Source organism: Coffea arabica, chromosome 6e (genome assembly GCF_036785885.1).
Source record: "Coffea arabica cultivar ET-39 chromosome 6e, Coffea Arabica ET-39 HiFi, whole genome shotgun sequence".
NCBI lineage: Eukaryota > Viridiplantae > Streptophyta > Magnoliopsida > Gentianales > Rubiaceae > Coffea > Coffea arabica.
The window spans coordinates 14,008,809-14,023,137 of record NC_092321.1 but is presented as its reverse complement, the minus strand read 5'-3'; the positions used below and the strand labels follow the sequence as shown (position 1 = coordinate 14,023,137).

At 35.9% G+C, this 14,329-nt stretch overlaps 1 protein-coding gene and 1 pseudogene across 1 annotated transcript; both read left to right on the top strand.

The window, feature by feature from the left end:
* Positions 1-248: 248 nt before the first annotated feature.
* On the top strand, positions 249-8,630 carry LOC140009738 (uncharacterized). The gene is made up of 7 exons (XM_072056026.1): positions 249-259; positions 1,270-1,476; positions 1,607-1,673; positions 1,781-1,822; positions 1,952-2,029; positions 2,602-2,694; positions 8,279-8,630. Exons 1-7 carry the CDS (start codon positions 249-251, stop codon positions 8,366-8,368), a joined length of 588 nt encoding a protein of 195 aa, XP_071912127.1. The 3' UTR covers positions 8,369-8,630.
* Positions 8,631-9,437: 807 nt separating this feature from the next.
* LOC140009737 (malate dehydrogenase-like) lies at positions 9,438-13,407 on the top strand (annotated as a pseudogene).
* Positions 13,408-14,329: the final 922 nt, after the last annotated feature.

The window sequence follows — 14,329 nt, the reverse complement described above, 5'->3', positions numbered from 1 at the left end:
GATATTTTACATTTTTTGAGATTTTTTTTACACAATAGTTGTCGGACATGTGACTATCACATGACTCTTTTTTATAGCAATTTGGAAAAAAAACTGTCAAAGATACTAAATGTACTCAAAAGTTGAAAGTTTGGGTATCGAATTTATTTTCGTCCAACGTTTGGGGATGAAAACGACTGACCTGCCAAAGTTTGGGTAAAAGAAATACATTTTTCTCTTATTAAAACCAACCCAGTCATCAACCCGGCATGAGGATCAGGTTGGCGGATTAGTGGTTTAATTGGGGGGTTACTGGTTGAACCGTCGGGCCACACTTTATAATAAAAAAATAATAATATAATTAAATAAACTTATAAATTATAATATAAGTATAGAAATTCTTAAATGTTAACAAGTCATAACCTATTCATATTTCATAGTTCATATACACAAGCCATACTCATACATGTCCTTAGTTCATGAATTCATATTAATATTATACATAAACATAAATGATAAATCTAAATGTTAAAGAAAGAAAGAAACCCTAATTTTCAAATTCCTTTTCAATTTTTCTCATCCAATTGTCAAAAAGAAAACAATGTCCATGCTAATGTGGCTGGTCAAATTTAAAAATTGGATAAAAAGGTAATTTCATTTCTTAAACCCACCGGGTTTAGCGGATCATCAGTTCAACCACTCAAATCAAACTGTTCAAAGCTAGTCATCTGCAACTCCAATTCAATTGCTAAACCGGCCCTGATTCCATGGCCAGTCCACTGATTTGACCCGTTCAATTGTTGGACCAGATCGAGTTTAATAACTATGAACAAAATATAGATACTTATAGCGGAATAGTCACAAATAAAAGGCTTTCAATCTAACTTTAAAATCACAGTATTCTTGTCTTCCGTACAAAGCTATGGATTCAAGTTAGACATTTACAAGAATTCAATATTTTATTATAAGTTTAGTTTTAAAAAAATGCAACTTCAAAGTGAAACTTCCAAAATTTAATTTAGAAGTCAATATCAGAAGCTTGAATTAATAATAGTGTAACATATGTAAAACATACCAATCACCTTTTATGGTTTTCTTTATCCCTCAATTTAACAAATGCAAATGTCCTTGGCTCCTACATGTAACTCTTTTCAACATAAGTAGATAAAGAGCCGAAGGCCTCCGATGACCTGGATTGGTTTTCGTCGTCCTCTCACGTGCCGCGCACGTGGATCATCCCATCTTTTTCGCGTGATGCGCTTCGTGTGTCCATTTTCTTTCTCGGCTTAGGGTTAGCCGCATAAAACACAAGAATCTCTCGGCCGCTTCTTTCTTCCGCCGTCTTTTCTCCAGATCTTTCCACCGTCTTCGTTTCTCTCTCTCTGTTCCTTTAATCATCCTTTTCTTCCGCATTTTTTTCGTGCATTCTTGTTCTCGTCAGATCTTACCGTCTCTTCTTGTCAGATCTTGCATTTTTTTTTTGAAAATAGACAACGAGTACACTATCTGTTCTTGTCGGATCTTTTTTTTTTGTTGCTTTTTTTCCCTTTTCTGATTGCTACTACTATTTTGTTGTTTATGAGGATTATGTTATTCTTTTTAATTTTTAGATTTTTTATTTCTGTAGCTTGGATGAGCCCGTGAGGTGGGGTTTCAAAGATTTCCACTTTATTGATGCAAGAATTGGATGTTGGGTACTAGCACTTGAAGATATATGCTTTAGATTAGTATTTCAATATTTCCTCCATTTCCCTCTTCTTCTTCTTTTTTATTTTTTTTAACAAGCTCCTCTTTTCTGCAGATCCTTTTACGTGCGAGGTCTGATAGGAGTTTCTTCCGTCAGGTAATTTTTTTGTTCTTGTTTTTCTTGCAAATTCTATTTGTCTCTGTCTTTCAGTTTTGCTATATTTGTCATTCTTTATTGACTTCCTTTTATTTTGTTTTCTTTTCTGGGTGCTGAGCTGTGTGTTAGGTTGAGCAATGTATAAATGAGGAGAAAGCAAGAGCTTGTCATTTTCTCTGCTCACCTTCAATTGAGAAGATGTTGTGGGTAAGCTTTTCTGTGGCATCGGGAATAATTCTGTTTCATTTTTCTATTGCTGCATCACGAATCAAGAGCAGTTCAAGTTCCTATTCTGAGATTTTCTTGTGTTGTTTGGTTCTTAGTATTGTAAAAGGTCACTTTTCCATGTTTTAGTCCAAACACCATGATGACAGAATAGTATTCATATTATCATAACAATTGCATCAAGTACAAAACATTTTTTGAGCCAAAACTTCTCAATTGCACTGATTATACACCGAGTTTAGTTCCCTTTTACTCTTCTGTTTTGTGGCACTATTACCTATTGTCATGTTGTTGGTCGAAAGCACTTTAGATGTGTGTGTGTGTTAAACAAGCCTCAGTTTTTTGCACTTTTTTGGTCTTCCAATTAGTTAGTTCAGTCTTGATTAATTACAGCTCTTTTGGCCTTTCTTGCAATAATGCCTACAGTTATAGAAATAATAGTAGATATACCTGAGGATTCACAAGTGACACTTACAGGTAAGTTCATGTTCTAGCCTTCTGCCAATTCTGTTAACACCACCAAAATGCACCAATTGGAGGACATTTTACTGCAGGGAATATCGACGAACAAGATTTTGGATGCGAGAAAGCTTTTAGGGGTCCATGTTCAGACATGCCATCTAACCAATTACTCCATGTCTCACGTGGTCAGTTCCTTTACCTTCGTACTGCATTCTTCATTCTTCGTACTACATTTTCTTATTACGTATTACACTAAGAATTGATGGACTCTAAACATAAGATAAGACACAACCTTTCATCTATCATCTATCATCTTCCTGCCCCGAAATGAAAAAGGGTACGGTTAAATCTTAGATACCATGAAGTTAGGATTTGTGGTTAATACTATCTGGTCTACGTGTATGGTGATATAGTTGCCTGTCAATGTATTATGTGTAATTTTTATGGGCCTTAATGAAACTAAAGGCCTGAATAAACTTAACAAGTTGTCTGTAGGAGAATGACAAAATAAAATAAAAAAGTTTGGTTTCTATTGACAAACTTAACCACGGATCCTTTTTCGGTGCTTTATGCTAAAAAATATCTTTTGTATTGCTTTATGCCATGGTTTCTATTGTAATAAATAAGAGAGCTTGTTCCTAATTTTTCAGCCTTTGACAATGGATTTGTGGTTTACTGGTTAGTTGTTTTAATCAAGAAATGTTTGGATACTAAGTTTGTGGATATTCATGATTTTGGCATATGATTTGAGCAACTTCACTAACTTCATTAGTTAGATTAAAACCTGAAAAAGGGAGTTTAGACATCAAACTGCTATTTTGTTAAGAATTTCAGTATATTTGATAGCAATTCCATTGAGTGTTTAGCTTTAGCGAAAATCTGGCAGCTAAAGTTAAAAGGTAAAACTTAGTCACCATTGATTTTCTTGGTATTCTCCCATGGTGGACATATTTTCCCTCAAGATTTGTGAAATTTTCGAGCCTTCTGTACCAAAAATTGTATGTTGATTAATTGTCTTGACATTTTTCCAGGAATGAGTTATGTTCAGAGGGGATTTTTATTATGTGCTTAATCTTTTGAATTGTTGCTTTGATCTAGACTTGTTGGTTGTATTTTTTCCCCGGGGAGATTCTTTAATTGGGTGATTTAGCATTTTTTGCTTGGTTTCCTCATCTCTTCTCATTTCTGTGCATGTGAGGCTGTCTTTTTCTTTTTTTTTTGTTATGTTTTGCTTTGGTGCTTAGTGGTTCTGAGGCTTGAAGGATCAGCCATTTGCAATTAATGAGTGGATTCCATCAGAAATTTTGTACTTGTGACTATTGTAATCGGTTAAATTTTGTCATTGCTTTTGGTGTTTGAGATTGTGATGTGTGAAGGAAATTTTGTGCTTGTTGTCTGTTGATTTTGTGTAAACCTCAAATTCTGTGTGTTTCTCTTCTTTTATTGAAGGTGTCAACTGGTATTTTGGGAGGAAAACATCTAGTCACAATATTATGAGTGACCAACTAGTATTTATAGGAGTACAAACCTAACAAACTATTTACAAGAATACCCTTACTAATTTATTATCTACAAGAATACTTATATTCTCTTGACACTCCCGCTCAAGTTGGAGCATATATATCATAAGCACCCAACTTGTTACAAATGTATTTCACCCTAGAACCCCCTAAACTCTTGGTAAACACATCAGCCAATTGATCTACAGACGGTACATGAGATGTCTTGATGACCCCGTCAAGCAATTTCTCTCGAATGAAATGACAATCAACTTCAATATGTTTTGTCCTTTCATGAAACATTGGATTAGACGCAATATGAACAGCCGCCTGATTATCACACACTAAATTCATAGGCTGTTTATGCTCAAACCCAAGTTCCAGTAATATGCTCTTCAACCAAACCAACTCACACACAGTGTGAGCCATAGCACGGTATTCAGATTATGCACTTGATCTGGATACAACTGTTTGCTTCTTACTCTTCCACGACACTAAATTACCACCAACAAACACACAATATCCTGTAGTCGATCTTCGATCTGAGGCAGAACCAGCCCAATCTGCATCACTATATCCTTCAATATCAGTGTGTCCATGATTTTGATACAGCAACCCTTTTTCAGGAGCACTCTTAAGATATCTGAGAATCCGTATAACAGCATCCCAATGACTAGTACAAGGGGTATCAAGAAATTGACTCACAACACTCACTGCAAACGAAATGTCAGGTCTCGTTACAGTGAGATAATTTAATTTACCCACAAGTTTTCGATATTGCTTAGGATCATCAAGTAATGCACCTTGATCTCCTGCTAATTTCACATTGGGATCCATAGGAGTATCCACAGGTCGGCAACCTAACATCCCAACTTCACTCAACATATCGAGTACATATTTTCTTTGACATAAATAAATCCCATATTTAGACCGAGCTACCTCAATACCCAGAAAATACTGTAGATGACCTAAATCCTTTGTCTGAAAGTTTGCCTGCAGATTGGATTTAAGTTTCTGAATCCCCACAACATCATCACCTGTAATCACAATGTCATCCACATAAACAACTAATAAAATTTTACCAGCATTAGAATGCCGATAAAATACAGAGTGATCTACTCCACATCTTGTCAGACCGAACTCCATGACAACACTACTAAACCGGCCAAACCAAGCCCTCGGAGACTGTTTCAATCCATATAAGGATTTTTTCAAACGACAAACCAACCGCGGATTCTCCCCCTGAACAACAAATCCAGGAGGTTGTTCCATATATACCTCTTCTTTCAAATCTCCATGCAGAAATGCATTTTTCACATCCAACTGATGCAATGGCCAATTATAAGTGGCTGCCAAAGAGATAAGAAGACGAACAGAGGTAATCTTTGCAACAGGAGAAAAAGTTTCTAAGTAATCTACTCCATACACCTGAGTAAATCCTCTAGCTACCAGCCGAGCCTTCAATCTATCAATAGAACCATTAGGCTGCACTTTTATAGTGTACACCCATTTACAACCAACAACAGGCTTACCTGAAGGACGAGGGACAAGATCCCAAGTACCATTTTGTTCCAAAGCAGACATCTCTTCTTGCATAGCTAATCTCCAACCAGGATGATTAAGAGCATAGGTAATAGACTTAGGAATGGAGATAGAATCAAGGGAAGCAACAAAAGAAGAATATGACATAGAGAGACGAGAATAAGAAACAAAATTAGAAATAGGATGGGAAGTACAATGTCTCTTACCTTTGCGTAAAGCAATGGGAAGATCTAACTCAGAGGAGGGCGTCATACCTGGATTGGAAGATTGAGAATTAATTGGTGAAGTGCGTGGCATATCAGGAACTTTTCAACCATGGAACGACGAGAGTAAACTTGAAGATGAGGACGAGATAATCGAGCTATGGAATCTGGTGGACTAGATAACTCAGGTAATAAAGGGGAAGGGACTGGTAAAACAGGAGAGGAAAAAGATGGACACTGGTCTAACTCACAAGACATACTTTGTTTGATAAAATACGGAGTGGATTCAAAGAAAGTAACATCAGCACAAGTAAAAAATCGATTTAAAACTGGACTGTAACATCTATACCCTTTTTGCGCTCGTGCATATCCTAAGAAAATACACTTAATAGCACGATAATCTAATTTATCCACCCCGGGAGCAAGCTGATGAACAAAGCAGACACATCCAAAAATACGAGGAGGCAATTTAAACACAGGTTCATGAGGAAAAAGAATGGAGTGAGGTAATTGACCTTCAAGAATATTAGATGGCATGCGATTAATTAAATAACATGCAGTTAGAACTGCATCACTCCAAAATTGTTTGGGCACATTCATGTGCAACAACAGTGTTCGAGCAATTTCGATTAAATGTCCAATTTTCCTTTCAGCAACTCCATTCTGTTGTGGAGTGTGAGGACAAGAGGACTGATGAATAATACCAGACTTAGTCATAAAGGTATTAAAAGGAGTGGAAAAATATTCTTTCGCATTATCACTGCGAAGTATACGCACAGGCACACCAAATTGATTCTTTATTTCTGTAACAAATGCACAAAAAATGGAATATAATTCTGAACGATCTTTCATTAAATAAAGCCATGTAACTCTGGAAAAATCATCAACAAAGACTACAAAATATTTAAAACCTAACTTTGAAGTGATTCGACTAGGACCCCAAACATCAGAATGAACTAACAAAAAGGGTTCAGAAACCCGTTTATTGACTTTAGGAGCAAAAGAAACACGATGATGCTTTCCTAACTGACAAGACTCACATTCTAACGAAGATAATTGATTCAAAGTAGGAACCAACTTTTTCAAATTTTGTAAAGACGGATGACCTAAACGACAGTGAATTTCAAGAGGAGAAACAGTAGCAGGACATGCTATCGGACCATTAAAGTTGAGAAAGTAAAGACCATTATGCTCATGCCCTCCACCAATCGTCCTCTTTGTCTTCAAATCCTGAATGACAACGGAATCAGGAGAAAAAGTAACTGTACACTGTAGAAATTTAGTGAGCTTACTAACAGACATTAGATTAAATGGTAAATTGGGTACGTAAAGAACAGAAGACAGCGGAAGTGATGGATTAATTTCTACAGTGCCTAGTCCTTTAACTTTAGTGGTAGATCCATCAGCAAAAGTAACATGAGAAAAGGGAGTAGACTCTTGAAAATTAGAAAAAATTTTAGAGGTACCTGACATATGATCAGTAGCCCCGGAGTCAATAATCCATGAGTCATTACCTTTTTGTGCTAAAGAAGCAGAGGGAAGAGATGCGTGACTTGTAGCTTGGTACTGTAAGAATTTAACATAATCTTTCTCGGATATAGTAACAGTTTTCTGGGACCTATGTGCTGAAGAACTTGATTTAACTTGATCAGTGGTAACCCCATTAGCAAAACTTTCAACCATAGCGAATAGCACTTCAAACAAAACAGCAATCAAAATTCGCTATAAACAGTGCGCCGTGAACAGTGCGCGTGAATAGTACCGGGTGAACAGTATCGCGATGAACAGTATCGCGTGAACAGTGCGCGATGAACAGTATCGCGTCAAGACTTTTGCTAGATGTTTAACCCTAACCCTAGGACTTTTGCTCTGATACCATGTCAACTGGTATTTTGGGAGGAAAACATCTAGTCACAATATTATGAGTGACCAACTAGTATTTATAGGAGTACAAACCTAACAAACTATTTATAAGAATACCCTTACTAATTTATTATCTACAAGAATACTTATATTCTCTTGACAGAAGGAATAGAATTTGGATTACGAAAAAATGAAATGAGTTAATGGTTTTTATGGTTTGTATTGTGGGACTAATCCTTTTTAGGCAGACTAACAGTTATTTTCTTCTCTAAAAGAGATTTTTCCTGATTTAGGCTTTGTGAATGTTCTGGCTTTTTGCAGCTAAGCCGGGCGATTGATTAGCTTGGCTGCTTTTTATGTTTATGAAGTTAAACATGAGGTATATTAGGATTGTTTTTGTATTTTGTATTTTGTTTGATTATTTATACTTATGTAGTTATGTTTATGTCTCTGTTTTTATCGCTGTAGAATGTTAGACTAAGTGATCTTGTGTTGGGCATTCATCTGGTTTGATTAGGGATTCGGCTCACTGTTAAATTGATTATTGTAAGACAGCTAAGGGTTTGGATTTTGACTGTGAATAAGTAGTGTGTGCAGACTAGCAATGTATTGTTTGTTCATACTTATGCAGTTTATGACTATGCTTTTGAGTTTTGCTGCAGAACGTTGAATTGAGTGATCGTGTCGCTGGGCGGCTAAGAGGAAAGAATCTGTTGTCCTGCCTGTGTGACACATTCATGTTTTCTGATTAGGAATGCAGCTCAATGTTAAATTGATTATTGTAATTTTTATTTTTTTTTAGCCTTTTTCTAGATAACAATTTTATTAGATGTTTTTAGTTAATGTCTAATATGTATTTATCATTGTTAAAGAACTTAACTGCGGAAACTTTTGTAGTAGCTAGGTTGCTAATTGATATGGCTCAATTGCCATTTCAGTTTGTACATGGCTTACGTTTTGTATATGTATATGGAACATGATGCTTTTCCGTTCTATGACAATTTGTTTTGTGGATGATTATTTGTAACTGCCAAATTCTTGGCTGTTTTTTGCAATAAATGAACTATAGCCATATAAATGAACGGTCCATAGTTGACTTTGGCTGGGGAGGTTGCATTACAGTTTTTCCTTTGTTAAAAAAACTGTTTGGAAGTGTTGAGCCCTGTTTCTTTTGCCCTATTCTTCGGCAAATGAAGGGAAAAATGATAGTTTTAAGCATTATGTGTATTTCCAAGAGCATGCTGCGTCAGGTTTTAGAGAAGACATGAATAAAAGGGTAGATTCCTTTGAATGAAAGGGTTTCTTGTTATCTTTGTCTATGTTCCTGTTGAATTCAAGAGGTTTCAACTTTGTGAAATTGACAAGTCTTGTAATATGGGTCTCATGTTGCTCCACATAGCAGATTTTGTACTGTGTTTTTTTGTTCATTTACTTTTTTTATTCTGCACTTCATTAAACCAAGAAATGAAACAAGATAAAACAACTTGGTTTGCTTTTACTCCTTTTTCTCCATTCAAAGCACTAGAAGTTTAATGTTCAACAAGTTATTGCATTTGTTTAGCAATTCAGGCTTTGCTAATGGGTGTTTAGCCACAAAATTGATGTTAACCTACTTGCTGCACTCATCAAGCTTTAGTAGTGAATGTTTGAAAAGTTTCTTTGGTTACTTTGATGTCCTCTCTATCTTTTTAACTAATAATTAGTCATTGCAGTTCCTTTGGGATGAATATGATTTGCAAACACCAAAGGAGCCAAACTTTTTGTCTAAATATTCCTTGGTAATGTGTTTTTGGCTTCATCTGCGTGGAAATACCAAAAAAAATGTGTGGACAAGAATCAACAGAAAATAAGAGAAAAGTACATCATTGCACCGTCCAATATGTTAATGGAAACTCTGGACTATCTACACTGAAATTACTACATAGTAATTCAAAATAATTTACCAAGAAATGAAGAACTATTTTCAACTATAAATATAATTACTGGATTTGGTGGTCCTTCGTGGCATGAAAATTATTAAGGACACTTTCTGCATCAAAAGAAATTTTATCTGTGAAACGCACTTTATGTATGAAGGATCCCATTAAAATAAAGATAAGAATTACGCCATATGATTATATATGAATTATATCCCTCTTGCCATCTACAGATTTAGAGCACAGGCTCTAACTATCTAAACTTGTTAATTGCCTATACTAAAAATGTACTTTTTCTACATAAATTACAATTTTTATTGCTTCAAAATTGGGCAGGGCATTTTACATTTTCATCGCGCGAAGCGCGTTTATCCCTCCTAGTATGTTCCGGTAATTATTATCAACATATATAGAATAAGAGTCGAAGAGCTCTTTGGTCTGACTTCGTTTTCGTCGTCCTCTCATGTGTCAAGCATGTGAAACGCCAAAAACCATTCATGTGATGCGTTGGGATTGATTCATCAGACACTTACATAGACTTGCTCTCCAGGGTTTTCTCGTATTTCCGCCGCTCCCTCCTCCTTCGCCTCACCCTTTGCCTCTCCCTCTTTTCTTTAATCGACCACCACCACAGCCCTTCTTTTTCCTTTATTTCTGGGACAAGATTGCTCTTTGGCTGAGTTTCATTTTCGTCGTCATCACTTGCGTGTGTCCTGAAAACGGCATGAAGTGTTTTGTGTTTTGGTTGCTGAATATGTTTTTGGTCGATTGGTGCAACACCGTTTGGTTGCCGGTACTTTCTTTTGTGCTGCTCTCTCTAAGGTTTCTCTCAAATTTTCGCCACTTGCCCGTCTCTCTCTTCCCCTTCTTTTTCGCCTCACCTTCTTGCTCTTCGTCATTCCTTCTTCGTCCACCATCACTGCGGTTGGTTAAGACGGAACAACTTGCTGTGGTAATTCCATAACTTTCCTATTTGCTTTCCTTTTTATGGTTTAATTTTTATTTAACGCCAAGATTGAATTTCTCTTTCTCTCGTCTTTGTTCTACTTTGGTCTGAAGAGGTTTGTCTTTGTTTTCTTTTTATCCAGCCAAATATTTCTTTCTTTTCTTCCATTCTTCTCATTTAGGTTTTTTTCACAGGAAGCTCGTTCATCCTCCATCAATCCTGATGAATTTTAGAACTAGAATACCCTCTACCCTTTTTTTCCTGCTTTGGTTAATCACTTTTGAAAAATTAGTAAATCCTAACCTAAAATCCTAGGGCAGAACAATCCTTTTAAGAGTACGTCATACATCGAAATTCAATGGTATTAAAGGTGGTGCTGATTTGCTTAATTCTAGCATATATGAAACTCCTACAAATCTTATTGAATGCCTGAGAATATTTTAACTGAATACTTTTCATATTTTGATGATGTGCCTTCAAATATTTAAACTCATTGATCCTCCATATATATGCCAAATATCTGACATCTCCCCTATGGTTGCAAACATTTTTGAAAGGTTGCTTATGATTTGTTGTTAGCATGTTCAGTTATTCTCTTACTAAGTCCCATTGGATTTCACTCTAATCAAGGACATCGTTTAGGTTTTTCTTCCTCTGCACTTTTTCATACAATTGATAATTTGCTGCTTAATTGGATCATAACTAACGCAATGTACCTTGTTCTTTAATAGATGCATATGTTTTTGCTTGCTCATCTATTGTTTTAATCTGCTAGAAAATAATATTTATTCTTTGCAGCTGAAACCACATTTTTTTAGCTGAAACTCATGAGCCTTGTGTATCTTCATTGTATACCTTTTCCTATTTACTCAGATTCTTTTTTGGTAGCCAGTTTTAGGAAAATAATCCGAAAAGGGATATGAAGTTGGAATTGGTGGTTGTTTTTTGGGGGTGTTGGAGTGGGGAGGACAGGTTTTTTTGAATGCAAAAATCTATTACTCAACAAGAGCAGATAATTTAGTGAATTATAAAATATACTGATCTGAAACATGCTGGTTTATTTCAGGCCAAATTGGATATGGTCTTGTGCCCATGATTGCCAGAGGAGTGATGTTGGGACCTGATGAGCCAGTGATCCGTCACATGCTTGATATTTCACCTGCTACTAAGGCACTCAATGGAGTTAAAATGGAGCTGGGTGATGCTACTTTTCTTTTATTAAAAGGTTTGTCATCTGGCCATTTTAATTGTTATTCCTATATTAAAGCTAACATTAGTTAATACTTGATAGTCAAGTGAAGAATGGATTTATAAGTATAATTATAATTTTCTTTGACCAGGTGTTGTTGCTACAACTGATGTTGCTGAGGCATGCGCTGGTGTCAGTGTTGCTGTTATGATTGGTGGATTCCCAAGGAAAGAAGGAATGGAAAGAAAAGATGTGATGACAAGGAACGTTTCTATCTACAAGTCTCAAGCTTCTGCTCTTGAGCAGCATGCTGCTCCTAACTGCAAGGTGCTTAGCATTTTTAATAACTTGTAGATTATTGGTTGCTATTCGTAGATGTTGGTTTCAACTTTTATTTTGTTGTGGAAAGGCATTTTTGGTTCCTTTCCTAAGATTCACTTGGATTGTTGGGATATGTTACTTGTTTCCTTTTTCCTGTTTGACTTGTTTGAAAAAACCTGTTTATCATTCCAACTAGATATGATCATGTCAATTGGTTAGTTTTTCAAACTATTCTGTCCTCCTGAATTTTTTTCAATTGGGGCAATTAGTTAACTTGATGCAATGTATGATGAAAATGGTCTATAGAATTTAGGCTTCCGGTCATATTTCTGTTTCTCTTAGATATCATATCTTAAATAGTCTTCTGTGACTGTTCTTTCAGGTTTTGGTTGTTGCTAACCCCACCAACACGAATGCATTGATCTTGAAGGAGTTTGCACCATCAATTCCTACAAAAAACATTACTTGTTTGACAAGATTGGACCACAACAGGGCCCTTGGTCAAATCTCAGAAAGATTGGGTGTTCAAGTTAGTGATGTTAAAAATGCCATTATCTAGGGAAATCAGCCCTCAACATAATATCCTGATGTCAACCACGCAACTGTTAAAACATCAGCTGGAGAAAAGCCTATTCGTCAGCTTGTAGCTGATGATGCCTGGTAAAAAGTTCAAGTTTTTGCAATTTGCTTCTTAGGTTTTCTAAGTTCTCCATTCATTGCCATTGTTTGGTTTCACATTTCACATGGTTTTAGTGAAGATATGTTATTTGAATTTTTAGGTTGAACAGAGAGTTCATAACGACAATCCAAAGATTGTGGTGCTGCAATTATCAAGACTAGAAAGCTCTTGAGTGCACTCTCTGCTGCTAGTGCTAGTTGTGACCACATTCGTGATTGGGTCCTTGGAACTCATGAGGTAAATCTTAGTGTGCATACTTTGCACAATATGCATAGTATTCTTACTCTGCTCTCATTTACGATTTATGCTGCATTGTAGGGCACATGGCTTTCTATGGGTGTATACTCTGATGGCTTCTACAATGTGCTTGCCGGGCTTATATATTCCTTCCCAGTAACCTGTAAGAATGTAGAATAGGCTATTGTTCAAGGTGAGCATGGAGATCTTTACTCTATGGCTTTTGTTTGAAATGACTTCTTATAGCATCAGATGTTAATAGTTTGTACATGAATTACTGGTGATTGGTGACAATTTATAATTTTGATTAGTCAAAAAATTTAATCAGTTACTTTGGTCTAGACTTTCTTTCATTTTCACTGCTTTCTTAGTGGCACTAAAGATATGTCATTGCTGTCCATGTACCAGGACTTTCAATTGATGAGTTCTCAAGGAAGAAGATAGATGCGACTGCTGCAAATCTCTCTGAGGACAAAGATTTGGCATATTCATGTTTGTCATAAATTTTTCATTAGATAAATTTTCCATTAGATATATGGGGATGTGATAGGTTGGCTGTCAGTGAATAATGCCATTCTTCAATCTTGAGAAACGAGTAATGCTGGTGCTTACTCGTGATACACTCTCTTTTAATTTTTGTAAAAGTTACTCTGTCATGTACTTCGTTTCAGAAGAGAGTTGATGAACTTTGTTTTTTTGAGGGGTGGAGTGGGGTTGGAGTTGGTGGTTGTTTTTTCAAGGTGGTGGTTTATTCACCATCTAGCTGATAATGCCTTTCTTGGGACCCAATTTGTTCGTGTTTGGTTGTATTGAATGCAATTTCTTCAATGTATTGAGTATCCTTTTTTTTTTTTCCGTTCTAGCCTCTCTATTTGCTATTACTTTACTTTTGCTATGCCTTTTCCCTCTTTTTCTTGAATTCTATATGCATATATAGTCCATATGGTTTCACCTTTTTTCCCCATTTTCCTTTCTTGACCTATTTTCTCATTCCTTTTGTTGGTAGATGGATATAAAGGCATTGAGTACAACGGACTATCATCCAAGGCCTCACACCTCAAAACTACTAATGCAGATCACATTTTTTTAATTGCAAATTTGGTATGATTTGGTGATAGATATAGATTGAACAATGAGGGGCATAGAAACTTGCTGTTTGGTAGATTTTTTAAAATGCTATCTGTTTGTGGGTGGTATGAATAGAATGAGCGGCATAAACATGTTGTTAAGGAGATTGCCAAGTGGGAGTGAAATAATTTGTGAAGTGAGAAATATTGTGGAAGTACTTGGTATGTTAAATATATACCACTGGTGATTCTATTTTGAAGTTATCTATTATCTGTATAAGTTAAAAGCTATTTCATGTGTTCTGGTGTTTCTATGAAGGATTGATCATATGTATGAACATAGCAAAAAATTGGTGAA

Excerpts from the sequence above, each read along its gene's own strand:
- LOC140009738 (XM_072056026.1), top strand. Across the intron at positions 1,477-1,606 it reads TTTTTGAAAATAGACAACGA|CTTGGATGAGCCCGTGAGGT; the intron begins GTACACTATCTG and ends TTATTTCTGTAG. Across the intron at positions 1,674-1,780 it reads ATGCAAGAATTGGATGTTGG|ATCCTTTTACGTGCGAGGTC; the intron begins GTACTAGCACTT and ends TCTTTTCTGCAG.